Genomic DNA, 25,320 nt, shown 5'->3' with positions numbered 1-25,320 from the left:
TTCTCCACCCTTGTTCAACTGTTCAATTGTTCAATTGTTTATTTGTCCATCTGTTCATTTCTTCAATGGTTCAGCACATTTTTATACATCCAACTATGCGCCTGAATGCTTTGCACGGGAGTGTTGCGATCTTTTCCTCTCTAAGATTACTCCGGCAATTTTTTCTGGATGTATTCAATTCATTGATGGATGGAGCCATAAAAACCGTTCGTCTTTGAGATCTGCGCGCTCCTCTTCCCCTCTTTCCCTCCCCCCCCCCCTGGAGAGCCACAGTGTCAATACATATTAATGGCCTTGTTTATTTTACTATCCGGAAGATTTCTTTTATTTACTAAAGAGACATAGTCGCGTACTCGCATGGACCCTGCAAGGGCCCTTGAATACGGAATTCAGAGAGCGCCTTTCATATGTAGTGCAAGATTAAAGGGCAGCTACATAGTTATAATTGCGTAAAGAGCTTCGAGGAGGAATACATGTAGTCTAGTAGAGTCCAAAAGTGCCCAGAGTCTGGGCCCTCTCGATAGAACATGTGCTGAGCATCGCGACATCCTCGCATAAAAAAACTAGAGAGGGGGGGGGAGAAGAGATGGATAAGAATGGCGGCAACCACATTTTTATTTTATTACTCTAAAAACTATATATACATATGCACTAGTTGCGGTATACGGCCAAAAAAAAAAACTGTATTGCTGGCGGCTGGAGGCCTCTTGTAATCACGTCGTCGTCGTTCCAATGTGTATAAACTTATTCAGAAGGGAAAATGCGTGTTTGTCACTACCAATATTGTATGTAGTCAAGGTCGTCGTAAAATCATATATTCTGAAAAAAAAGGAGGTAAAGAAAAACGATACACTGTCGTGAACAATGAATAACTTAGCTGTCCAGGGCCATCAAAGGCCTCAATTTTTTAACTTCTGCTCTTAAATGCGCTTCTCACCAACATTCCGTACGAGCATTCCATTGCTCCTCCATCCTTTATGAGGTTGTTAATAATGCTAAATACTAATATGTAGAGCCGCGTATCTCAATGAGCAAAGTGCGGAGGTCCAGCTGTTCTCTTCCAAATGCTCCAAATTGCGCTTGAAGTTTCCTCCCTGGAGACCTCAGGTCCTTCCCCCAGCAATTCGTGCTTCGACTATCAGGCTTCTGAGACCATAACGCCATCTGAACTCTAGGCGCCCGCGACCTTTTCGTGCGAGGGGATCTAGACTTAAAAAAAAAAAAAGCAATGCTGAGGCCAATGCTCCACGATTGAGACATCATTATTGTGACAGACCATCCAGTGCACGGTTTTAACATTTGAAACTTAGCTAAAAGGTCGTCGTGTCTTTATGATTCATGGCCTTGGTTAGTTTGACATGAAGTAAGAAGTAGCGAATTGGGCAAGGTATTTTTAGAGACAAACAACGTTGAGGGGGTTCGTGCCGAGCTTTGATAGCAACAAGATTTGCTACATCCTGAGGATGCTGAACGCGTACACGTATAACCTACTTCGCCAAGCCGGATCTCAATGGCTGTAAGCACCGTGACCGCGCCTCTTAATAATTATGAATTCAGCTGAGCCGGCATGTCGTTGTGATGGACATTCTGACACCCTTCAGCTCTATGAGCAGCCGCTTCGCGCGACTCTTATTGCCGCTACCGTTACTGTTGCCAATCCAACTCGCCTGGCGATTTCTGCCTGTGATATTTTTTTATTTTTACTTTTGGAGGCCGCAAATGTTCAAAATGTTTTAAACTACAAGAGGCACGCAGTAATTGCTTGCCAGGTATCGTGGTGTTTTTGGGTGGCGATCTACATGCGATCAGTTCTTTGTTCGCTCACCTTCAGAAGATGGGGGTGTACATCGTTCAGGAACGACGAATATCTTTCGTTTATTATATCTGCATTAGATCACGATAGAGTGGGTTCGATGCCGAAATAGTTCAGTCCTCCTAAAGAACACGACTTTTACATGCCGCGCTCGAGACGGTAACGCGTCTCCTCGCCTGGCGCATAGACAATGCCACTGACATTGGCCTTGGCTGTGAGGGGATCCAATCCCGCTCCTGTCGTCGCCACAATGATGCCCTCGTTCGCCAGCCTGGAGCTCTCCTGCGAGACCAATCCTCGCTCATCCACGGGCAGCCAAATTGGGGTCTGTTGACTATAGATGGCAGGGTGGCAGTAGGCCTGCTCCTGCAACCGTCTCAGCTCCGGGTCTTCGTCCTCATGGATCGACTGCGCGGCAACGTCTTCGTGAGTACTAGCCACAAACGAGACAGGTCTATCTCTGCGAACATCGGCGGACGGGTGCATGGATGGGTGGAGCGAATGCCGAGTGAACGAGGCGGCATCGATTTCGGAAGGATTGGGTGTTGGTACAGCTGGCATGCAAGACGATACCTCTGCGGTCTCATCGTACTCTTGTTTGCCCACACCGAGCATGGATGGCTTTTCAGTGTACCTGTCTTGCCTTCCCGCTGGAAAAGTATCCAGCGCAACGACTGATCCCTTCTCTCCCTTCTCTCCGATGGCTGCCTCTTCATCCTGCACGGCCACAGTAAGAGCAGACCTGCTTCCGTTATTCTTGACAATGCCATTCTTGTCCATCTCCAGATCCTTGGAGAAGAGAGCGACAGGCAGATAGGTGATCAGTGGATTATAAGCTTGTTTCAAGTTGACCAACGAGATAGCCGTGGCGACAATCAGGAGAAGTAAAAGGACAAGGTGCGGAGTGGTGTTCATTGCGGCTTTCTTTCCCAAGAAGATTCCGAATACTGTCACCTCAAAGATGAAAATGCCAGCGTAGACTTGCTTGACCGCGAGCGGAAAGGCTAGACCACCCGTCTCGACCGGCTGCATATACACGTACAGGAATTGGTGGCGGTAGACGAAGTAAAACATCGTGAAAAAGAACGTGACAAAGGGCAGGATCAGAGGCGCCAAGGTTGAGTACAGGATGCCGATACAGAACATCAGAATCATCTGCGGGAAGAGAATGCCGTAGTTCACAGAGTTGAGGCGACCCTGAACGTTCCAGATCTGGCGAGGACTCTTGGCGAGCAGCTTAGTGAACAAAATGTTGAGGATAAACGGCGCGATCTGCAGCAGCTCCATCATTGGTCCGGTTAGACCCTGGAGAAGGGCATATGTCACGAAGAACGTCGAGGCTTTTGGCAAACTTCCCGCGAGAATGTTGACGATCTGGGTGAAACTAAAGTTTCCTTCGTTGAGCTCCTTGAACATATTGATGATTCCTCCAGACAAGGTCGACAGGAGCAGGACGTTGACGATAAGGAAGAAAAAGTATTTGGACATGAGAGCAAGAGTAATATCGCTGTGTCGCACATGGCCCTCGAACGTCGACATCATAGTCAGGACTACGGGCAGGAGCGCCATTAGGATGGCCAAAAAAAGTGGAGGCAAAATACCCTGGATGATACCAAGGACTTTGGTTGGCAGACTCTTGAGGAACGACAGGAACGGCAGGAGCTTGATCAGGGCATCGATGTTGGCAATACCTGACACGAACAGGACTGGGAAAGACCACAGAAGAATGAGCGCAGTGGCTGCAGCCAAGGAGATAAAGGTACGTCCCTTCTTGTTGATAGTATCAAGGCTCATGTTGTCCCACACAACATCCAGCGGGGAGACCTCGACATACATGGGAGCCATGCGGAACGGTGTTGGGTGCACGACGGTTTGGACTGCACTGTGAGCGCCGAATTGGGTGTGGAACCGGATGAACGCCGAGTTGAGTGAGGTGGGCGAGCCACCCTGACGAAGCGTTTCGATCTCGTGGTTAAGCTCCGAAAGTCGTTTAGTATAAAAATCAATCAAGTCCACCTTGGGTCCGACAAAGGGAATGCTCGATGTCCTGCCGATGGGACGCTGGGGCTCCTTGACTTCCGGATCCTTTTTGTTCTTTTGGCCGTAGGCCGACCGAATGTAGTTGTACTCGGCTGTCTCCAATTTGATTGCCGTTGCATCGCGCTCCTTGCACAGTGCAGCCAACTTTTTCGGGTCCCTACAGTCAGACGGTGTTCAAAAGAGAGAGCGAGTTCGTTGGTCAGTCTGGCTTCAAAGAAGTGCTGTGTCCACAGCAAGCACAATAAAGAAAACGATGTCTCATGTCCTGTCTCCCTTACCTGTTCAACCAGATCGAACGCACGCCTCCAGGGAAGCGGTTGAAAATGTTGTACAGGGATTCCTCCGTTTCAAGTTCGCTAGGGATGGCAGTGACCAGAATTGTCGTCGACTGAGGAGTCTTTGCGTGCTTCTCACTCATCAGATAGGCATGACGACGGCGGGTGTACTCTTGCATTTCTTTCCACAACATGGCGATTGTCGCTCCTAAGGATCGGGCAAAAGGGACCATTAATCACTGTTCTTAAAATCCATTGATATCATACGAGAGAGCTTAAGTGATCGTGAACTTACCGCAAAAGAGGATGGTCAGCACAAGGTGAAACCAGAGACGCCAGCTCGCTTTGACATTTGCAAGTGTCATCGTATCCAGTCCGGTCGCAACGGTATCGTTGGTGCCATTGGTATCCTGTCCGGTCGCATTGCCACTGTTGATGACATTGAGTGGAATGAGAATAGGGATGGCCAACAAAGAAAATCCGGAGAAGAGGATGCTAAAGTGGACAAATCATAATGGGGGCTGTTAGCATGGTGACGCAGATGATCTAGAGACCCCATAAACGTCTTGTTGTCGTCTTTCGATGGGGATGAAAGGAAAAGAGCTAACACTTACGCAGCCATTCTTAAGAAGCGTAGGAACATGTACGCATCCAGGCCGATGCGTTCCACAAGGACATGGTCCGGGACTGAAAATGAGGCCGATATCCAACTGAGGGGGCCTTTAGGCAATTCTGGGGATCTCACACTAATACAACAAACATTCAAGTATGAACGTACAAGGTCGTACAGACAATTTAGTTAGTCGCGATGGCGCATTGGGATACAGTTGGCTGACTATTATTCCTTGCAAGGTGATGTCAACATAAGCAGCGATTGACAAGCTACGAGAGAAGGGAGCGTACTTTTCACTGACGAGGTATGTCCTGGGCTGGTAGACTTTCTTGTTCCAGTGACGAACGATGCTAAAGGCGACAAAGACACCGGCACCAACAGCTGCGTTGAAGAGCAAGGCAGAGGTGAAGGTGCTGATGGAGGCATTTGTGGTTTGCGTATTTGTACTAGACATGATAATGTTGTGTGTGCTTTCTTGCTGACTCAATAGTCCCGCGGTGTAAAGGACGGCTGTGGTTTATCGAATGGTTCTGTGAAGTCAGTTGGTTGGCTTGCGGTAAAACCCGCTGTGGGATCCAGGTACAGAAAAGAAGCGAATCAGAGAGGAGCGCAGCGAGACAGTGGACAGGAACAAGAGTTAATGGTGAATGGTCAAGGATTAAGGGTCAAGGGTCAAAGGAGGAGTGGAGAAGAAGAGAAGAGGAAAAGAAAGAATGAGGGAGAAGAAGAGGACAAAGAGGTATCCGGATCCGTCTGCTGTAGCCCACAAAATAAAACGAGAGATCGGAGTAATACACTTGAGAGCGCGGCCATCTTTCCCTTACTCTAAGAGTGCATCATTTTATGTGAGTTCTTACCATTTGAAACCTTATTTCGCATTGGGTTTAGGCAACTATCTGTGAAGTACAGACATGAGTGTGGACGGGTATTCTCCATCGGCAGCACAACTTCACTGACAGTTGAGCGCTAGTCCGGTTCTACTCACTCTGCTGCATGACCATGACGATTACATGATCTGTCTCACTAGCACATTCACCATGGCACATTTACAACGTCTCTTTCACACTCGCTTGTACGCATGTGCATCAGCTGTATCAATAGCTGAAAGGCGCCTGGTGGGTCAACCAGGTAGATAAAAAGGCGCACGAATGAACAAAGCAGGAAGAAGGAAGGAGGCCAGACCAGACCAACCACCTGCCAGCAGCGAATGAACCAGTGAACGAAGATAAGGTTATACATTGCAGCACAAGGACCATCCTTTGGAGCTGAAGAGATATGCCAAAAATATCCCCCCTTTTTTTTTGGAGTAACTCGATGTTGATTGCCCCTGCTATTTTTCTGTCAGTCCACAGCAGCCACACATCAGCTTTTTTTTTTTTTTTTTTCAACAAAATATCGCGGAGGCTCTTATGAGCGTCGCGCTCCGCTACAAAGGACCAAGGACCATTATTTGGTCATCAATCAGAGCCCACTTCAAGCTATGGCATGGCGCGTAGACCTGAACCCTAGACAGGATGGACTGGGTAGGGACACGTTGTGTTACAACCTCCAAATGGAAGGTGTAGGGGGTACAGGCGTTGCTGTGGGCAACACCACGTAGAGCAGGGAAGAGATGAAGAGTGCTCCTGAGCAAAAGGCGCTGATACCTCGCTCTCATTTCTTTGCTTTTGCTTCGACAATAAACGCCCACAATGGTTCTTCTGTTTCCTGTTTCTTGTTTATTGTTACATCATGAAAAGAGCGATTGCATAGTACTGTTACAGCTGTCGATGACACCACATGTTCAACTCTTTCAGCGCATAGTATGGCCCTTGCCCTGGAAAGGTACCACATCCGGTTTGGGTTCAGGGTTGCCAGCGGTAGTGGATGGCTGTGTGGTCGCGGGCGTAGGAGCTCTTGTGGATGCGCTGGTCGCAGAAGAGACCGATGGACTGGGTGAGTTAGCACCACTGCCCCTAGTCGCATTCTTGCGGGGCGGACGAAGGGTCTGGCCAGCACCCTCAAAGACGGGCTCCTCCTTGGTCGCCTCCGCAGCATTCAGCCTGTCTTCCTCAGACTTGGGTGGGATGTATTTATACCCAAAGAAAAGATGGCCTACAGGCAGGTTCAATGCAGCCGGCGCCTCCGATCCATTTTTACCCAGGACATCCACCCGGTTCTCCTTTGAGACACCACTTGCTGAGCTGGAGACAGTCGCGCTCGTGTCCTTCGCGGCCGATTTACTACTAGCACAAATTATTCATATCTTAATGTCAGCCTTGCACATGGGTGGCAGTAACCTGCGTTAGTGTCCTCCATCAAACCAGTTGGAGCTAACCTTTTACTTCCACTGGCGGCTCCGTTCAGTCTTTGACCCTGACCTTCAAAAGCCGTCTTTTTAGTACTATCGGGTGTTGCCATTCTTTCTTCGACCTCCTTTCTCAACTTGCTCTCCTACAGGCGCATACGCGAATGATAAGAAATAAAGCGATTAGCCATCATGATGAATGCTGGTTCAAGGCCGATCCATGTTTCAGTCGCGCCCTTTCATACCATAATGGGTCGACCTCTTGGCACAGGCACTGGTTCCTGATAACCGACAGGTGGAGCGAAGTCGACTTCCAAATCCGTCTCCACGATCGAAATGCCCACTCCCGGTGGTTTAATCTCCATAACCAAAATTCCGTAGATCTTCTCGTTGTATGAAATCTCAATGTTATCGCCGACAGTCAACGTTGAAAAATTGCGCAAGGCATTCTCAAGTCTACAATATTGAAGTAGATCACAAGAAAAAAAAAAACGTTAGCGCATTCAGAATGACTTTTGCCTCTTCTGCTTTCTCGGTTGGATATCTCTTTTCCTCAGAACCGTACACTGCCTTGGGATCGCTAATGTCCAAAAAATCGACACTCTGCGGCTGGATTTTGACGAAACTTCCCAATGGAAGGCCGACGCTCTTGACTGTCACCAGGTCACCTTCCGAGAGTGTGAGTGTTTTCATCATCTAGAGGTGATTTTACAAATGATGCGCGCAAATTAGAATCATCAGCAGTCTTTGGGCCAAATCTGCCAAACAGTCTCGATGGCTGGTCCATGATGCCTTACCCAGTGTGGCAGGTACACCCTCCCTTCTTCTGCGATGAACTCGAGAACACCAGCATGTGTGGATTGAGAGCCACGCGTCAGCTCAAACAGCATTGGGTACTGAATGTGAAGAGAAGCTATGATGATTGTCAGCACGAAGCAAAGACGCTGCAATATTAGGACACATCCCACTATGACAGCCCAGTGGGCGCAGTAACAAAAAGACCGCGATCCATTGAATACAATGTCCTTACCGAGCTTGGCGAGGGCAGACTGAGGTAAAATGACTACCGGTCGAAGGACATGATGTAAAGATGATCGAACAGGATCAGTTGCTGTAGCAGAGAATTGGAGACCAAAGCGACATATATATGCCGGTACTGCGAAATAAAAAACATACTCTTTCCACCGTGGTTAACATTTTGACGCTCATTGCCTTGCATCATGGCGACAGAGTAGCAGCGATACTGCTCGTTAAATCCGCCACCTCTGGAGCCCATGCCATATCCGCCTATGCCGTAGGATGGGTAATCGTCATAGCCATTGAACTAGTTTATCATAAAAAGAAAAAAAGAAGCGAGCTTCAGTTCAGCCCTTCATCTATTCCTGCTTTCTCCAGTGCGCATGGTATTTGCCGTTTCATCTGGATCGCAAGGATAGGTTTCTATCCTCTGCAGTGCGGTGGGTGGTATGACGAACAGACTGTGAGATTACCATTGTGAATGCGTAATGTAGCTGATAGCGCGCGGTAAAGAATGCTTCTTTCTTGATGTGTTCCTGCTGGCTCGTTGGAATCGGGCTGCGGCGCAGAGAGGGTGTCGAGTTGGAATCAAGTTGAGTCGTGTCGTCGTGTCAAGGGAGCAAGGTGTGGAAGCCGCGTAACACCTGGAGGTCGTGCTTGTACGCCTCTGCTGATCGCAGTCACTCTCGCGTTGATCCTGGGAATCCGATCTAGCGTTCAATCGTTCTCTCCATCGTCAACCACGTCCGAGACTCGTCGGACAACCAGGGAGCCAGGACAGGAACCAGAAAGGTGCAGGAAAATAGGACATAGAAATCAGGATGGATCAAGGTATCGTAAGCCCCGGCGAGCCCTACGACGCGAGTGGGCTTCAACTGGGCCAAAACTGAACATGACTATGCTCCGTTTAGATACCAGTGATAACGGTGCGAATCGCATCACCTCCAGAGCCACACAACTCAGCTTGAACAGTGGAACTTCCGTAAGCGTCTACCCTTATGAGGATGTCACAGCCTTGCTGGATAGCGCCACCAAAGGTACTTAAATCTGCCCAACCCCCGAGCTCACCCCTGAATAGTTCTCACCAGTTCCTTCAGTCTATTTACAGTTGCCTTGCTTTCTTTTGTCTGTGTCATATGTAGACATGAAAGTGGGCCAATTGGTCCAGTTAGAGACGTTCAGCTTGTTTGATGCCATGTGCGCCATCGTGGTATGGATACTGGCGGGAGGGATGAGGTTTTCATATCTCATGCTAGGATCTCATTGTTGCTGATTCGACGCTCGGGAATACTAACGAAGGCCTCTGACCATAGATCATGGATCCTAAAATGGACACTGGAATGATTCTGGACGACTATTCAACGCGCCCCCAGTACGGTGTCAACCGTCTTCTAAACCCAAAGGAATTCATCTGGATCTTTGACAACATTTTAATTGGCAAGGCATGTCATGACGGAAATCAAAGCTATCTCTTTTCGTACCGGAGCCTTTTACTTATGAGCTGAAGTAATCTAACCAGGTTTTGATGTTGCGCCATTGCAAACCATTTGCCGCTACAGATGACATGGCTCACAGGACACGCGCTCTCCCAAACGTTGTTCACCAGCTGTTATATCCTACGTCTCTTCGAGATCGATCTCGGAGATGAGTCCTCTGGCATCTCTAAGAGCGATCAAGACAGGGGCGATCAACCCCCAACACAATTCGTGACGGCAGTTCTAAAGTCGTGCGTGCTGGCCGTTGCCAAGAGCTGTGGGCTGATCTGGACGGAGATGCGCAAGGGTCAAGTTTACGAGGAGGAAGACTTCATGAGTAATAAGTTCAACGTCTCACTTTATGAAAACTATCCTGTCGCCTCATTGATTGCTATGCTGGATCAAGCAGAGTACTGGATGGAAACTTCAGGGAAGCAATGGATCGAGTTGCATTATGGAAACGAGGCCGTCGATATTACTAAGGCTGTCATGGAGAGGATATATTATTCAAGGGTAGGTGTCTAAGTACTTTGGGACTTGACTTGCTTGTTTTACACCTTTATTTCTCTTTACAGTTCTGTGTTGCCTAAAGCTAACCTCCGGGGCAACTAATCAGTCCTCTTTTATGGCTTTGTATCAAGTCATGACTCCAAAATGTTCGCAAGTCTCCGAGGCGGTCCCGCAACTCGAGGCGGTGCGCAAGAACGTTGAAGGGATGAAGTCGACATACAGTTTGGGTATCCCTGTTGAAGGCGCATTTGACCATAAGGTTCATCGCAAGCTGGTTACCAATACACCTCCTCGGGCCATCGCCCTTCTTACACTCGAAGAGGTAACTGTCTTCTGCAAAATCTGCTGTACGCTCAATTCGCTATTCGTATGCACGACTTGGTTTTGATAGAGGTTATATTTTCATTTTTATTTGATAGACCTTTGAACATTTGGATCAGCTGTGCGCGGACCTCATATTTATCGGCCAGGCAATCCCATTCCCCGATGCCGCCAACTTAGTGGTAAGATTGCAAAGCTGAGCTTGTGCCTCGATCGTAGTAAACTAGTGATACTTTTGGTTTCACGAATCTACGGACTAATTTCTGCTGCATCTTTTTCTCCACTAGAACTTTTTCATCCAATTCGCAGCCAAGAAGCCCGCACCCGGAGCTTTCCCGCGATCTATCCTCCAGACAGTCTTGTACGAAAACCAGATTATCATGGGCACATGCAAGGCGCAGGATGTTATCCGCGACAGCATTCAGGAAACCGTTACGCCGGCGTCATGGATCTTTGGATCCTTTGATACTTTACAGGCCAAATTGCAGGAAGATTCATCCAAGCTTGCCTCGGAATCAGCATCAGCAGTTTTGAGCTCGATTTTGGAAGTGGATGAGGACCCACTAGCGGTTCAGAAGCGGCAGATCCAGGCAAAGACAGTCCTGTTTGTAGAAAAGGCGATCAAACCTTTCGTGGACACGCTGCAGATCGCAGGTCAGAATGCTTCAAGACAACGCCGAAATCTGAGAAAAATGGTGCAGCTCTGGGAGGGTCTGCAGGAGGAGGCTGAAGCCTTGGACGAGGAGATCCACCAGGTCATGGATGAAATTCGCGCGCAGCAGCAGGACCAAAATTGCAAAGAGGACAGCGAAGCCATGCAGGAGACCTCGCTTCGACCATTTTATTTTGTTTCGTGGGCTTACCATATGAAGCTATGGACTATGGAATGGCTGCTCTTGCTCGGTTTCGAGCTCGAGCTGTACTCTGCTTTCGAGTACTCTATGATCTATGGGTATGGATTGATTCTGCAGCTATAGCTATGGAAGAAACATACTGATGGTTAATAATACATTCCAGAACTTGATTTTACTAACGGCCGTATAATTTCCTTTTTTCTTTTTCTTTCATGTAGATATATCGATTGTGTGTTAGGCGCTCATGCCCAGCACCTGCGACGTATTCAGAGCATAGTTGAATCAGAAGCCCATAACAGCACAAAGAGCAGCTTGGGACAGAAAAAGAAGAAGAAGAAGAAGAAAAAGACCGCAGTCTCGGGAGCAGGCGTCAGCACGGAGGATAAAATTCCGAATCAGTCCACAGCATCATCACCAGCTTCACCCTCAACGCAGCTATCCCTCGGTAATAATTCCTCCGCCGCCGCCGCCGCCGCCGAACCTAGGCCAGAACATGAAGGCAAACCGGAGCCCTCCGTTTCTGCATCCACACCTGCATCTGCGTCATCGCTCACACACGCCATCCGTTCTGCCCAGGATCTGGTCACAATCCGGCTCCAGATTGCTCGCGCCGTATTTTTGGTCCTGGCTGCACTAACAAAAGTCGGGCACCTCTCCACGACTCCGGCACACCTTGCAAGCCACGGCCTGAATGACCTGGAAACATTGCACAGGCATCGATTCAAGGCGTTCCATCACCTGTCCTCACCCGAGACCATGTCCTTTGAAGGATTTTTGCATCGTCTCGAATGCGAGGGATTGGACGTAAGTAGCCAGCAACTATTATGAAGGGTATATTCGGATACGAAAGCTCGTCCTTACATATTTCTGCACTGTCATTTACTTTTGTTCCATGATCCTTAGGCACATCAGGTTTTGGAGTACGCAACGGAATTTTTCAGTGAAGCCAAGGCTAACTTGGACCGTCTTCAATCATTATCTGGCAAAGACGCGCGTGTCGAACTGTGCGAGGACAACTGGCGCAAGGTGAGCAGAACAATAAGGAGGATCTATCTGGTGGCGGCTGTAGGTAAAAAAAAAAAGGCCCAGTATTGACCTAGTATATTCCTCTTCTTTCTTCCTTTCGTTGTATGGATATGCAGGACCTCAAAAATATGGCCAAGGTCTGCATAGCAAGCAAGATCGCGATCGCCACCCTCCACAAGGATCCGCGCGTGCTTGAACAGAAAGAGTTCAGCATCGAGGCCCAGAAACGAGCCGCTACAAGTGCTGCTGCTGCTGCGTTTGCTGCCAAGCGGTCCATGAAGGGCAGAGACAAAGACAAGACAGATCCAACAGCATCCAATGCGCAGCCGTCCTACAAGGCACCCATAAGGGCGCTGCATTTTGAATGGAAGTATCATTCCTGGTGGCCTGTCATTAGTCTCCAATAATAATTATTTTCAATCCTTTTTTTTTTCTGCATAAACGCAGCTTTTTATTCTTCAGGCAATAATTGTTCGCATTATGGCGGCTGTGTGAGCGTGTATGTGTTCGCAGATCCCTTTAATAGGCAGAAGTCTCGGCAACCTTGAGAATCTCGTCAAAGTAATCGGAGCTGATTTTCTGCACTGTGCTCATACGTTGATCTTCCGTCAAGGGAAGGTCCATCAGCAACGCGCTCTCCTGAATCGACTATTTGTGTTGTGCGGATGATGATAAAAAAAAAAGATTACAATGGTTAACTTTCGCAATCAACCTCATTAATAAGATCGAACGGATATCCTGTGTCTTCACATACCAAATCCTTCAAATTCCTCAGCAGACCGTTGCATTTCGAAGCCATTTCCGTAATGCACACCTCCAACGAAGGTGATGGCTCCTTCTGTAGAGTGATCAACAGCGGCAGCTTGGTCAGCAGCGCCTGCACCTCATGCTGCAGACTCTGGATATCCTGTGCGGGGACAAGATCGTTCGCATACGACACCTTGCTCTTCAGTTTCAGACGGTCGAAGCCGCCTTCGAAATCTGAGCAACACTCCAAATACTTTTGGTAGATCGATCCGCCTGTCTCCCAGTCCGCAACCTTGCTTTGATCAAGCATGCCCAACAGCGTACTGAGCGTGTCCAGATCTCCCTGAAGAATACATGCAGGTGCCAGTTGCGACAAGATAAGGCTGTGTCCCTTCTGATACTCGCCGCTCTTTAGTAAACTAAAGACCTCAATATTCAGATCCCCGTGGTATTTGGCTCGTGTGGCCTTGGCCATCCAGATCCATGTCTCAGGGATTCTCAGATCCTTGCGTAAAAACTCAATCTTCTGGCTCTTGTCTGCCCACGCATCTAACTCTGTTGTAGTCATCTGTCCGCTGGGTGCTGGAAGATCCACATTCCGTTCCAGCAGCTGACGGATCACCATTTCTCTCGCAGCAGCTGTTTCCAGGTGCAGTGCCACAAACACTGCCCACTCCCAGAGACCCAAGTTCTCGAGCTGGAATATGAAATCCTGGCAGATCTTGGCGTGGGATGCTCCCGAGCGAAAGCCGCTCACACGCAGCGACTGCGTGAGTACCATATAAAAGATCCAACTTTGTCGATAGTCCAGGAACGAAGGTGTCATCCCCAGCGGATGAAGCGCGTCTTCCAGACTCTTAGACGGTATTGTCAGGAGCGCCATCAGCTGAAACAAAAAGTCATAGTACTTGGGGTCCTGTCCCTGGACGCGCTTTTGGTACCACGGATTCGGCCTGGCCACCGCCTTGCTCCCAGCCATGGAAAAAACATATTCATCTACAGCCTCCTTCAGATTAGCCCCAGGAGTATTGCTATGCCATAAATAAAGCCCAAATGTCCGTCGCCAATCGAGCCCATCGCTCACCAATCGGGTGGGCTCGCCTTTCGGCGCAATGTTGACATCTAACTTTCCACTCAAGAGCGCATATGCCTTCATGTAGCCAGCCGGAATACGTCCCTCAACACCATTCTTCTTGTAGATCGCCAATTGATCCTCTACTCCCGCAAGTGGCCGTGCTCCTCGCCCGGACTGTGAGATGAGCGTCGCGAGACGGGGATTCTTAGACTTGACAGCTGCTATGCTGGCTTTTTGGCGCTTGTTGTTGAGCAAGAGTATAAAGATCGCCTCTTCCTGCGCCTGGGCTCCTCCCTCAAGCTCAGTGCGACGCAGATCCTCCTCCAACAGAGGCTTTGTGACATACGACAGCCAGTTGCTGCATCGCACCCTTCGTCCGATGGATTCGTAAGACTCTTGTGCTGACTCGGGCAATTCTGACATGCTCTCTGGTGTCGGCTGTGGATCAAACAGAGACTGGCCCAAAATCCAGGCAAATACTTCCTCGCTCGAAAGATTGTGTTGAAGTTCCTTGAGTTGATTCATCAGAGTCGTAAACGATGTTCCTGTAACAATGCTGGCCCTAGGCTGCTCATTCTGGTCCAGAATGATGGTGGTATTCTGGAAAAATGCTTGGAGCGAAACAATATTCCTCAGCACCTCCATCTCCTCTTCCGCTGCCACAGTTTTGACCTTGATAATATTGACTGATGTCGTTGAAATTGACGGCAGATCATTATCGCTTGTATGATCCTCTTTGCTTGCCCTACATCATCATCGTACGCCACCCAAAGAAAGTTGGTTTATTGTTAGACTCTCATCATTTTTCGGCGTGGTGAGTGAGCTCCATAGATCCTGAACCCGCAATAGCTTTAATACCTTTCTTTGATACTCTCAAAGTCGCAGACCTGTCCACAGACTGCCAGCAGCCCATTCGGACCCCAACCCACTCTGCAGGACCGACCCATCATCAATCCAGCATCTGCCAGGAGGTTTCCTTTGCGCGTGAGCAGCGAATGTTCATACGACGACCGGGTGAACTTGCGTGGGGGCCTTTTCAATAGGGACTCTTTGACATCGTAATCTTGCTGGAATGAAGGGCGGATCTGGTCAATCGGAGACAAGGGTATATAGCAAACAATGATCAATCACAAAAAAGAGAAGGAGTGTCAGTTGAAAGTCCATTTTATTCATAGTTCCAAAGACTGTATATAAAGCGAGGAGAGTAGGGGTGTCTTGGGACAGTAAAGATAGAAGGAGGATATGGGGAAAATTAGAAAGGTGTATAGATCCGTTCGCGGAAACAGTTGTCCTTGTCCTTTGTCGATGTCATTGGTGGTTTTTCGAGTTGGTGTTGTTTCGCCATTCGTCCCGAAATCCGTCGTCCTCTCAGAAACACAATACAGATTAAGCCAGGCTTACCTCGGCCTCAAAGCCCCCAGCGCGCTCTCCATTAGACTCGATCTGTTCAGAATTTTCGGAGGATGTAGACCAGATGCTACCTCGTTTCGAAAGGCGGCTACGGTTAGACGAGGGCTCCGTAAACAATGATGTTCTCATCATGTTGAGGCGCTGAGGATCGCTGCTCCTTGATATTGCGCTGACGCCGCGGGAACGGTTCAACAGCGCAGGTAGGGGCGACTCTTCGTAATAAGCCGTATGGTCATCCGACTCTGCCGAGGAAGAGCTGGCACCAACATAAGTGCCTCGTCTCTGGCTGGCATTCGAAACGATATTGGCAGCAGCAGCAGAGTTCACTCGTCGGCCGTTATCCTCTTGAACTGCATCGGCGTCATTCTCGTCATCATCTGTCAGGCCGTACTGCGAAAAGTGCTCCACGCGGAATGTCCATGTACCGTTGTCGGTGTTGAAGTCAAGGAACGTGGTCTCTGGCTGCCGTCTGAGGCGCTTCAAATGCTTGGCGTATTCAGGTGAGGACTTGTCGAATCGAGTCGGCTCACGGGTAGTCTTATCCAAGGGCCAGCAGTTCTCGAGAGAGATGAGCGCAGGCACGTTCAGACCTTGGCCTCGAGGAGGCTTGTTGTGCTCGTCAGGATAAACCTTGCAGACCTTACGACCAAAGACGACGATATGGCCGCAAATGGAGGACAACGAGGGCACAGTCGTGAGGTCCACGGGTTCCAAAAAGTCGACGCTTCCGTAACCTGGCAGTCCGATCTTGAAATCCTCGACGTGCTGAAGTTCGGAGCGGGACATCTTCCTGAGCTCCTCAAGTGATGGCGACATCCAGTACTCTCCCTCAACCGTGGATCCAGCAGCAGCAGCGAGCGCAGAGGTCGCGACCTCATTTCGGGCAGAACCCGCTGAGGTCTTTGGCTCTGCGACATTGCCGTTCGTGAAAGACCTGTCCAAGCCGAGTCTTGGTTGAGACACAGCAGCTGCGGTCTCCAAAGACGGGTTGAAGGTGATACCGGCTCTTTGCAAACCATGAGGCTGGAATGTAGATTGGTCGGAAGCAAGGCCACGCGGCTTCAACTCGAGTTTCTTGACACTGCGGCGAGGAGTGTAGTCATTCGAAGCGAATGAAGAGTCGTCATTGATCCCATCCAGGAGCAAAAGACTTTTGCGACCAGCAGCGAGATCGCCGCCAGAAACGCTGGACGAGAATGTGGCAGTGGAGGTTGGGCGGAGGCGGATCTGCGTGTGTCTTGGGCTGAAGCGCACTGGAGGAATCATAGCAGGGAGCTTCTGTGCTGGCTCTGAACGAGACAAGACCGCAGGCTGTGATTTTGATGCAGGGGTAGTGGAGTCCCTCTGGAAAAGCGGGTTGTCGCCATAGATGTTGCCATTCACAGACGCTACCATAGATGGCTGAGCAACAGCCGTGTTCATAGATGCGCCAAACATGCCACTAGTGTTCGTGCTCGCTCCAAAGGCACCGCCAGTCGCTCCAGGGTTGCCAAAGAGGGAAGATGTTTGAGGAGCAGTTGATCCGAATGTAGGCATCGTTCCGAATCCTGTAGAGGCACCCCCTCCAAACATACCGCCAGTCGTGGCTGGCTTATTCGCTCCAAACAAGCCAGTTGTGCCCGTGCCACCAAAAGCAGGGGCAGATGTCATTCCAGTGCCACCAAATAGTCCCGTTGGTGCTGTCGAAGTCGCAGGTAGGAATGATGTTCCAGTAGAAGCGCCCCCAAAGAGCCCAGTACCAGTGCCTGAAGCAGGCGTTGTTCCAAATCCACCAAAGGCAGGTGCTGCAGCCGTCGAGGTCGCCGTGTTTCCGAAAAGCGAGTTAGTTGCAGCAGGCTTGGCTGCACCAAATGCTCCAGTTCCTGCGCCAAGACCAAATCCTAGTCCAGTCGAAGCCGGTGCTGAGGTTGTTGCGGCACCAAATCCTCCAAATCCAGTCGAAGCGGTACCAGATGGCGCACCAAAGGCGCCGGTCGCTCCTGCTCCGGTGTTACCGAACAAACCAGTCGTGGTAGTTGAACCTGCTCCAAATCCACCCGAGGTTGCTCCAAAGCCAGTGGCTGGCTGGCTGGTCGCTGTCGCTCCGAAGCCGCCAAAGCCCGTTGCGGGCTTCGCGGCAGTAGCGCCGAAAGCTCCAGCTGTACCAAATCCAGGAGTGCCTGTAGTCGAGCCGAATCCAGTCGCGGGCTGCGAGCCGAAAGCAGAGTTCGCCCCAAATCCTGTGTTTGGTGCTGCAGCTGACCCACCAAATCCAGCTACCAAAACATGAGTTTATAAGGGTCAAGGGTTAGGAACCGAAGCAAAACACCCGAAACATGAACGGATGACTATGGCCATTTTAAACAGATGAATGAGAATACAATGTACGTACTTGATGCAGGGGCAGTCGATCCAAAGCCTGTAGTGGATCCAAAGCCGGTGTTCGTAGCTCCTCCAAAGCCGGTCGGAGCACTACCAAAGCCGCCTAGAGCAGTGGAAGTGTTGGTGGCTCCGAAACCAGTTGTAGGCTGGGCTCCGAATCCTGTGGTTGCAGGCTGTTGAGGTTGCTGTCCAAATCCAGCGGTCGCACCGCCAAAACCGGCTCCTTGACCAGGGAACTTACGGCCCTGCTGATAATCTTGCAAGCGAAGTTCCTATGAAGGGAGCGAGATCAGAGAGAGATTAAGAAAGAGTTTGAGAAGTGACTTGAGAACATCAATAATAACGATTCCGTTAACTGACGAGTATGGCTGCAATGACTTACCTCGAAAGAGTACTGACGATATGCAGGCATGGCGGTGATACTCTGATAATGACTATTCTGTCCAGTTGCTGGCTCTTTCTCGATATAAGCTGAGAATGGAGGGTTAACAGTTCCATTGCCCCCGGGTGCGTTCATTCCGCCTCCAAGCATTCCTCCACCGCCAAAGGTATTTGCCGCTGCTATTGTAAAATGATGAAAAGATTGAATCAGTTACAAGATCCTTGACAGCGGCCGTAATCGTTCGTATTAAACGAATTAGGACTATTTGCCAAAGTAACCAAAGGCATACCTGCTCCGAATCCAGTGTTGGCGGCGGCACCAAAACCAGTTGTTGGCTGTGCTCCAAATCCTGCTGTGGCTGGCTTGCTTCCAAAACCGGAACTGGATCCAAATCCACCTGCGGACGCTGTGTTGGCTATTATAAACATAAAGAGAACATGAGAACATGAGAAAAAAGAACATGGATACACATGCCGCCAAGTCGAAGTAGTCCCTTTATGTGGCAAGCATCGCACGTCGAAAACTTACATCCAAATCCTCCGAATCCTCCTGTCGGGGCTGTCGGGTTAGCTCCTGTATTAAGACCAGATTCAATGTTAAAAAAAACTGCCTTATGCTCATTTAACTTCATAGACTGTGTAAAGTATCGTTGTATCTCACCTCCAAAAGAAGAACCGCCAAACCCAGTCTGAGGCTGCGCTTGTGCTCCAAAGCCCGAGCTTGACCCTCCGAATCCGCCTGAAAACATTTATGATAAAAAGTATTTGTTAGACCGTATTCTCGCTTGTCGAGTGGATGGAAATATGAGAGTGAAATCGACGGACACTGCGAAACTCACCTCCACCGAAACCAGTGCTTGCGGGCGTGGATCCAAAGGCGTTGGCTGCTGGAGCTGCTCCAAAGCCTGTGTTTTGCGCGGCACCACCAAAGCCTGTATTGGCTGCAGCCCCAAAGCCGGTCGCAGGAGCACCAAATGAGCCTGCTGGGTTATGCCATGGAATGAAAACGCGAAAACGGAGACCACTGGTTAGCCACGCGAATGATTGCCTTTATTTTTATTTTTTTTATTTTTTGCTTAGACACAGATCATCCAGATCCCGAAAGGAAGAACTCGATGCACATATCCTTGGGAAAGTTCGCTCGATGACAAGACTGATGACTTACTTGTGGAACCAAACGCGTTGCCTGATCCAAATCCTGTATTTTGCTGTTGCTGGCCACCAAAGCCGCTGTTGCCGAATCCAGAGCTGAACATGATGTAGAGCGGTGGATGGAGGTGCTATCTCTAGAGATTCGCTGTTGCGTTGTAAAGTTGATAAAGTCGCTGGATGGATAGAAGAAAGGTGGCGTGTCGGGTGGGAGGAAACAGAGCAGAAATGGCGTATATGCTTTCCAAAAGTCGAGAGACACGAGGGGAAAAAAAGAAAAAAAAAAAAAGAAATAATGAAATAATGAAAATAAAAAGAGATAAAAGACAGAGAAGGAAAGGGAGTGAGTGCGGACAGGCTGTGGTGATGATGGAACGAGATGGGGTAAAGGGTGGGAAGCAGCAGACGGAGGGGATGAAGAACAGCGCCTGTCCTCGTTTATGTATTGATTGCACCAGGCTGCTGCAGCTGTGCGTGCGAGTGTCGTGTTTGTGTGTGGCGCAGAGGTTAGGCGTCACCTGACTGCTCCCTGCTCCGCCTGCAGGCGCAATCCTCTACTCCACTCTGCACAGCACTTTTCACTTTCCGCCGGTCTGCACAGCACCCAGCGAGCTCACTGCCACATCCCTCTCCTCGCTCTCGCAGAAACCTGACCTGTCCGAATCACTCGTTGGCCAGCTCAGTCCGCCCGCAGAAACCGCCGCACGTTACTGAGTTGAGGATGATATGCGTTTCTCAGACCTACAAGCCCCATCACTTTTTAACGAAGCCTGCTTCTAGCCAAGACTATTCGTCGTCATCGCCATCGTCTCCACGCTCTCCGCTCTCCGCCCCGTCGTCGTCGGCCTTATCATTTACTGGTTCACTATTCTCTGGGCCGTCGCCGCTAGTATCATTGTTCAGACTAATCTTCGCCTACAAAAAAAGAAAGAAGAAAAAAACCCCCCTACAGAACAGTATAGAGCTGAGGATGCTCCAAAGAGGTTACCTGTTTTTGTAAAGAGCATATTACCTATCGATTGATTGTGTCTGGGAGCGTTCAAATATACTGGATCACACTTGTGGATATCTGCGATAATATCCATCTGGGCAACCCTCTTGGTCCGAGCCGTCAACTGGTCCTTTATTGGCAAAAGAAGTGGCCGTAAAACCGCAAAAGTATATCGAGTGGGTTCATGCGTCCTTCATTCTCTAAACAGCTACTGGCTCCGGCAGACGATTCTACAATGACATCGATGTTCGTGAGAGTCGACGTTGAGGATCCTATATCCTGACTTGTGTGGTCGCTGCGCCCGGATGAAGAGCATGGCACTTCAAAGGAGGCGCTAACGCTATTACAGAAAGACCCAGCCTCGGTAACGTTGGCGCCAATGATCGCTTCAGAAGCTGCACTGAGTCCCTCATAAACAAAGCTCAACGATTTGGAAAAAAGCGGATCTGGCCTGGCTAATAACTGAACCGCCACGTCCAAACGCTCCACGGCTGCTTTAGCTTCTTCCTGCCTATTCAAAATGATCGATCGATACAGACATCCTTCAATAAGCCTACGATCAAGATTGTCGTTCTAAAGGTCTGGCCAAACAGAGGCTTTTGAAGAGTGGTGCCGACTCGCCGTTCTTTCTTGCCGCTGACATCGTTTTGCACCCTTATCTTTTTCCCTTTCTTTTTTTTTTCTCTTCTTTTTTTTCTTTTTGAACAATTTGAGCTAGTAGGAGGCCAGTGAGAAATCGGGTGTCGTGTAGTGCAACATGTTGACAATCCTTAGACATAATGCGATCGGCAGATGGCATTACTATACTTTTTTTTTAGTGGCACCACGCTGTGCCATACACTGCAGAATCAATATCCTTTGAACAGACAACACATCGTCAGTCCCTACCATCCCGTGTTGAGATCTATTCCAGCGTGGTTCTGAAACTACTTCCGTCTTCATGGATTTATTGCTTCTACCACAGCGTGCCAATGCATTTGATCCCGCCCCCCCCCAAAAAAAACGAGCTGTATAGACCTATGTGAGACCTGAAGAATAGGAGCAGGGATTGGTTCCTTGAGTGGAGAAGACGCGATAGTATGTGGATTACGTGAGCCACGACCAATGAGGATCTTGTATTCTAGGCAGCTGGGCCTTTCAAAAGTACCCTGTATAGAGTATAGCTTGCATAGGACTAAAGCGGAGGCACTGACAAGGTATGCCATAAACCACGCGGCGTTGATCATCACAGGGACACGTTTTTCCAAAAATAGTGCGCTCGCCATTCCCTCAGCACATAAAAGGTTCGCGGTGGGGTTTACAGTTAAACACCAAACGGCCTAGAAGGAGAAGAGCCCGTTCCTGTTCCTGAAAGATGTATTCCATGCCTGCCGAACGCGATCTAGACGCACTCCATGCCCACAACATGGAGACCAGAATGGACCAATGCAGCGGAGAGAGAGAGGAGGAGGAGGAGGGGGGGGGGGGGGGGGGCCTAACAGTGGATGTCCCCTATGCCAGCCAATACCTCAAATCGGCGCAGCCTTGTCCTGATGGGTACTGGACACTTAAACGGCCTTAAATACCCCAGTCGATCTGCCATGCCCAAAACCTGACAAAAACCAGCACCGTACACCATCCTCCTTCCTCCCTCTCTCTCTCTCATCCTCAGACTAAATCCCAACAACCTACACTCAACATGGCTCCCACGTCCTCCAGCACAACTGCAGTCGCAGTCCCCACCCCGGTCCCAAGTCCCACGGTTGACTCGATCTCCTCTGTCAAGCCTGCCCAGAATTCTGTCTACCACTCGGGACAGCGAGTTAACCTCACGGTCAACCTCAACGGCAGAAGGTCTGGCGCCTTTTACAAATCCAATCCTCTGGTCACCATCTCCCTCCATGAGGGCTCCGTGACCCCAGGCCCGGCCTACGTGCTCGCACGAATTCCTCTGCATCAACTCGTCAGGGATGGCTATTCTTTCAAGATCCTGAAGTCTTACGTCCTCCCAAGCCAATGGCACTACGTTCAATTCGCATATGTATACAACGGCCTTTATAGAATATCAGGCAATGGTTTCAAGGTCTTGCCATAGATACAGAAAATGTCGATCAATGAAAATATTAAACAGTAATCTTAACACCTCTTTGCAAGAAATATTAGCAATCGTGCTTTCCTTTCCCTATTTTTTTTATTTAAACTTTTCAAAGCTGGGTGAGTTTAATATCAACAGGCTGTCTTCTTGCTTGCGGATCCATTTGAGTAGCTTATTTGACATCAGTACAACCGCACTCTTGGATACCAATGGTCCAAATGCTGCATACAGCTCAAAACTCGATGTAATCTATCAAGTACAGAAGACAGGACAAACATTGTGTCAGAACGCTGACCATCCCAGATCAAAAAACTTCGAGGACCTGGCACAGGCGCTGGCTCAGCCCCTTACCCAACCAAGCATTGTCTCGTGTTCGCCCACATGGAACAACAGCTTCAATGGCCGTGTTTTCCGATGCATCCGCTCATGCATATGCTGATACTGCCGCAGCAAGCGCTTTCTAGCACTGAGGCTCGAGTATGGATCCATGAGCTCCGGCATCGTGAACTGTACATTTGTGCGAGACTTGTAAAGGAAGTGGCGTAATCCCGGGATCCCAGTGTCGCCTAGAAAAGATTTTCACGCAAACAAAACGTAGTGTTTATGTGCTATTGATTAATATGCCTCATAAATGGTTCTGACCACATGGCGTTAATCCTTTGACAGGCAAAACAGTGTGCTGCGCTTACCAACAGAAAAACCGCCTCTAGAACCCGCTGCTGCATGGCTTTCCAAAGATGCTAACATGCCTCCGGCTTCGAGACCCTCGACAACCTTTTGCTTCACGCTCGACATCTCGAAAAAGCTGTCCTTGTCGGGCGAAATTAGGAGCATACATACTTTCTTAGCTATATAGCAGATATACGCATGAAGAAAGCTCTTGTTGTTGAATTTTGGAAGACATATTGGTGTCCAGGACTCGGAGCTCTCGAAGGTTGTAGAGCCAGAAAGGAGATTGAAGATCAAGTGGAGGTCCGATGGATGCATCGAATGTGTCCGCGGCCGTAAAAGGGTGATGAGCTGTGTCGGTGTTAGCAAAATCGCATATAATAATGGCTAGGAATGTATGGAAAATGATATCGAAAAATTAGTCACTGCCTCACTTGATAGCATAGCACTCATGTCCTATCACATCTGCGATGCCTCCGTCGCCGTACCTTGCACTTTGCTCGGCCGAGAACCGCGCCAACCTTGTCACGCAACTCCCTTGGCATAGTAAGACACTGGATGGCGCCAAGCATGAATCCAGGATACGTGTTCATGAGTTTGCCCAGACTGTCCAAGAAAATCTCTGTGCCTCCGATAAGTCCCCTCAGGTCAAAATTGTTGCGCTGCTCAAAGATCTTTGTCATCTGCGAGTGGGTTAGGACACTGATGATCTGCGCATACAAGTATCCAAGCTGGTCCCTAAGCTGAGAGACCGAGACAATAGGCCGTGATTAGCTCCAGTCTATTGCTTTGTCAATACAAAGGACACGGCAGAGGAGGCCAAATTAACGACCGCAACATCGTATCCTGTACCTGAGACTCCGATTCTCCAGTACGCGAAACACAAACAAGATACAACGGCGTCTTCAGCAAGAACACAAACTTGTGCTGACCCGCATTGATGCACCGGATCGTATCGTCATTGTCCGCGAAAAAACTGATCAGCGCCTGAATGACTCCCATGTAGCTCGATATCCTGGACTCGTCTCCGTATCGGGCGTAGATGGGCTTCCCTGCGCTGCTGAGGATGAAGAAGTGTTTACGGTGCGCAGTCCATGAGCTGGCTGTATGGTCCTCGCTACCGTAATGCTTCTGATACCCTCCATAGTTGTTCGAAATGTCGTCCGAATCATACGACTTTGTGGAGACGGACCGCTGTAGTCGGGATTTCGGTCTCCCACCAAGATTGCTGTGCTTTGGACGAAGGACCTTCAGTTTGTCTAATCGTTCCGTACAATGAGTAACCCTTAGATAAGATTCAGTACGCTATGGAGAGCCTCTTCCCATGCTTTCAATTTACCTTGAATCTGATTGGCATCCAATGCGGCTTCTGGCTGAACATCTGAGCAGTCTCCAGCCTCACTGTTCTGGTCTTGATCAGGAGACAAAGTGATTGTTCTGTAACGGGTATCGATTCCATGGCCTTGACGATCGCCTCTATCATGCTCCTCAATCTCCCTTAGCGACTCTAGGGCCGTCGTCGAGTACTGATGGTGGTCTATAGTGGAAATGTTGGCGTGAGATAGGCCAGCAATCATGGGCGCTCCTATCCTGTGCCGGTCGCGACCGTACTCACTCTCTGTGTCTGTCAGACGACCATCCTCCTCGCTGCTTTCCGAATCTAGACCCTGATCCTGATTATGTTCAAGATGACTTGACTGAGTATTCTCTGCAGGAAGTGCAAGGCCTTTGAATGCACGCGAGGCGGCATGGGCGATGTCGGTGGAGCCCTTCTTGGACTGGCCACCCTTGGTGGTAGAAGAGGCAGAGGATAGCATGAACTCGTCGCTAGAAACAGATTCTGTATCCTGTTGCTGCTGTTGTTGTTGCTGATGCTGAGGTGGGCGTTGCTGGTCCAAGACAAGGGCCGTGGTGGGCCATGACTTGGTAGGCATCAGTCTGGGCGAGATAGCCGACTGGCGTGGTGATGCAAGCGGAGAGGATGATGATGCAGCGACATGCATCGATGGCGAGAGCAGTGCAGGCGAGGCAGGGTGCGGTACGGCCGCAGGGTCGCAGCTGCCGTTGCTGCTGCTGCTGGGCGAATTCATTGGCCGTGGATTATATTAGAGTGGGGTAGGGTGAAGGTGTGGTTCTGGCACGGACAAAGGTCGCTGTGTCTGAACAAAAGGAATTGCTTGTTACATGTGCATCACACGCGGATGTGACGCGCCTAAGTGCTTTGAAGATATA

At 49.5% G+C, this 25,320-nt stretch overlaps 9 protein-coding genes across 9 annotated transcripts; 1 reads left to right on the top strand and 8 right to left on the bottom strand.

The window, feature by feature from the left end:
- Window positions 1-1,685: 1,685 nt before the first annotated feature.
- Window positions 1,686-5,518, bottom strand: BC939DRAFT_496312 (uncharacterized protein). Its single transcript, XM_051559677.1, has 5 exons — window positions 5,032-5,518; window positions 4,743-4,874; window positions 4,424-4,623; window positions 4,132-4,336; window positions 1,686-4,010 (listed from the first exon to the last, which is right to left on the bottom strand). The coding sequence occupies exons 1-5, from the start codon at window positions 5,193-5,195 to the stop codon at window positions 1,952-1,954; spliced, it is 2,760 nt and encodes a 919-aa protein (XP_051407975.1). The 5' UTR covers window positions 5,196-5,518; the 3' UTR covers window positions 1,686-1,951.
- A 610-nt stretch (window positions 5,519-6,128) lies between these two features.
- On the bottom strand, window positions 6,129-6,429 carry BC939DRAFT_464510 (uncharacterized protein). Its single transcript, XM_051557386.1, has one exon. It carries the CDS (start codon window positions 6,396-6,398, stop codon window positions 6,168-6,170), a length of 231 nt encoding a protein of 76 aa, XP_051407974.1. The 5' UTR covers window positions 6,399-6,429; the 3' UTR covers window positions 6,129-6,167.
- Window positions 6,430-7,267: 838 nt separating this feature from the next.
- Window positions 7,268-8,304, bottom strand: BC939DRAFT_402051 (ubiquitin fusion degradation protein UFD1; the record flags this gene model as incomplete). Its single annotated transcript, XM_051552652.1, has 5 exons — window positions 7,268-7,484; window positions 7,594-7,724; window positions 7,826-7,941; window positions 8,059-8,091; window positions 8,205-8,304. The coding sequence occupies 5 exons, from the start codon at window positions 8,302-8,304 to the stop codon at window positions 7,268-7,270; spliced, it is 597 nt and encodes a 198-aa protein (XP_051407973.1).
- A 562-nt stretch (window positions 8,305-8,866) lies between these two features.
- BC939DRAFT_506992 (Mak10 subunit, NatC N-terminal acetyltransferase-domain-containing protein) lies at window positions 8,867-12,638 on the top strand (the record flags this gene model as incomplete). Its single annotated transcript, XM_051560849.1, has 11 exons — window positions 8,867-8,876; window positions 8,957-9,082; window positions 9,188-9,255; window positions 9,359-9,522; window positions 9,652-10,033; window positions 10,137-10,352; window positions 10,450-10,533; window positions 10,639-11,303; window positions 11,424-12,009; window positions 12,109-12,231; window positions 12,348-12,638. 11 exons carry the CDS (start codon window positions 8,867-8,869, stop codon window positions 12,636-12,638), a joined length of 2,715 nt encoding a protein of 904 aa, XP_051407972.1.
- A 15-nt stretch (window positions 12,639-12,653) lies between these two features.
- Window positions 12,654-19,738, bottom strand: BC939DRAFT_464506 (nuclear protein 96-domain-containing protein). Its single transcript, XM_051557385.1, has 11 exons — window positions 19,371-19,738; window positions 19,045-19,188; window positions 18,867-18,944; window positions 18,735-18,779; window positions 18,496-18,621; window positions 18,207-18,385; window positions 17,835-18,096; window positions 15,455-17,718; window positions 14,912-15,138; window positions 12,986-14,798; window positions 12,654-12,879 (listed from the first exon to the last, which is right to left on the bottom strand). Exons 1-11 carry the CDS (start codon window positions 19,459-19,461, stop codon window positions 12,751-12,753), a joined length of 5,358 nt encoding a protein of 1,785 aa, XP_051407971.1. The 5' UTR covers window positions 19,462-19,738; the 3' UTR covers window positions 12,654-12,750.
- A 219-nt stretch (window positions 19,739-19,957) lies between these two features.
- Window positions 19,958-20,988, bottom strand: BC939DRAFT_532396 (uncharacterized protein; the record flags this gene model as incomplete). The annotated part of the gene is made up of 4 exons (XM_051561656.1): window positions 19,958-20,269; window positions 20,404-20,475; window positions 20,580-20,856; window positions 20,963-20,988. 4 exons carry the CDS (start codon window positions 20,986-20,988, stop codon window positions 20,141-20,143), a joined length of 504 nt encoding a protein of 167 aa, XP_051407970.1. The 3' UTR covers window positions 19,958-20,140.
- Window positions 20,989-21,129: 141 nt separating this feature from the next.
- Window positions 21,130-21,805, bottom strand: BC939DRAFT_464503 (uncharacterized protein). The gene has a single exon (XM_051557384.1). It carries the CDS (start codon window positions 21,608-21,610, stop codon window positions 21,284-21,286), a length of 327 nt encoding a protein of 108 aa, XP_051407969.1. The 5' UTR covers window positions 21,611-21,805; the 3' UTR covers window positions 21,130-21,283.
- Window positions 21,806-21,816: 11 nt separating this feature from the next.
- On the bottom strand, window positions 21,817-22,407 carry BC939DRAFT_464502 (uncharacterized protein; the record flags this gene model as incomplete). Its single annotated transcript, XM_051557383.1, has 1 exon — window positions 21,817-22,407. The coding sequence occupies exon 1, from the start codon at window positions 22,279-22,281 to the stop codon at window positions 21,820-21,822; it is 462 nt and encodes a 153-aa protein (XP_051407968.1). The 5' UTR covers window positions 22,282-22,407.
- Window positions 22,408-22,412: 5 nt separating this feature from the next.
- Window positions 22,413-25,231, bottom strand: BC939DRAFT_464499 (trafficking protein Mon1-domain-containing protein). The gene is made up of 7 exons (XM_051557382.1): window positions 24,704-25,231; window positions 24,428-24,625; window positions 23,941-24,347; window positions 23,577-23,831; window positions 23,109-23,475; window positions 22,771-22,985; window positions 22,413-22,668 (listed from the first exon to the last, which is right to left on the bottom strand). The coding sequence occupies exons 1-7, from the start codon at window positions 25,176-25,178 to the stop codon at window positions 22,516-22,518; spliced, it is 2,070 nt and encodes a 689-aa protein (XP_051407967.1). The 5' UTR covers window positions 25,179-25,231; the 3' UTR covers window positions 22,413-22,515.
- Window positions 25,232-25,320: the final 89 nt, after the last annotated feature.

This window comes from Gamsiella multidivaricata (genome assembly GCF_025024155.1).
Source record: "Gamsiella multidivaricata strain RSA 2152 chromosome Unknown BC939scaffold_83, whole genome shotgun sequence".
Classification (NCBI taxonomy): Eukaryota; Fungi; Mortierellomycota; class Mortierellomycetes; order Mortierellales; family Mortierellaceae; genus Gamsiella; species Gamsiella multidivaricata.
Note: the sequence above shows the minus strand (reverse complement) of the source record. Positions and strands in the feature narration are given on the sequence as shown.

Coding starts and splice junctions, on each gene's coding strand:
- BC939DRAFT_496312 (XM_051559677.1), bottom strand. CDS start 5,195: ATGTCTAGTACAAATACGCAAACCACAAATGCCTCCATCAGCACCTTC. Junction 4,624..4,742: donor CGCTTCTTAAGAATGGCTGC/GTAAGTGTTAGC, acceptor TGTCCACTTTAG/CATCCTCTTCTCCGGATTTT. Junction 4,337..4,423: donor GCTGACCATCCTCTTTTGCG/GTAAGTTCACGA, acceptor CCCGATCCTTAG/GAGCGACAATCGCCATGTTG.
- BC939DRAFT_464510 (XM_051557386.1), bottom strand. CDS start 6,398: ATGAGAGCGAGGTATCAGCGCCTTTTGCTCAGGAGCACTCTTCATCTC.
- BC939DRAFT_464506 (XM_051557385.1), bottom strand. CDS start 19,461: ATGTTCAGCTCTGGATTCGGCAACAGCGGCTTTGGTGGCCAGCAACAG. Junction 18,945..19,044: donor AAGCACTGGTTTCGGTGGAG/GTGAGTTTCGCA, acceptor AAATGTTTTCAG/GCGGATTCGGAGGGTCAAGC. Junction 18,622..18,734: donor AGGATTCGGAGGATTTGGAT/GTAAGTTTTCGA, acceptor TGTTTATAATAG/CCAACACAGCGTCCGCAGGT.
- BC939DRAFT_464503 (XM_051557384.1), bottom strand. CDS start 21,610: ATGGCGAGCGCACTATTTTTGGAAAAACGTGTCCCTGTGATGATCAAC.
- BC939DRAFT_464499 (XM_051557382.1), bottom strand. CDS start 25,178: ATGAATTCGCCCAGCAGCAGCAGCAACGGCAGCTGCGACCCTGCGGCC. Junction 23,832..23,940: donor CTGGAGAATCGGAGTCTCAG/GTACAGGATACG, acceptor TCGGTCTCTCAG/CTTAGGGACCAGCTTGGATA. Junction 22,669..22,770: donor ACGAGACAATGCTTGGTTGG/GTAAGGGGCTGA, acceptor TGTACTTGATAG/ATTACATCGAGTTTTGAGCT.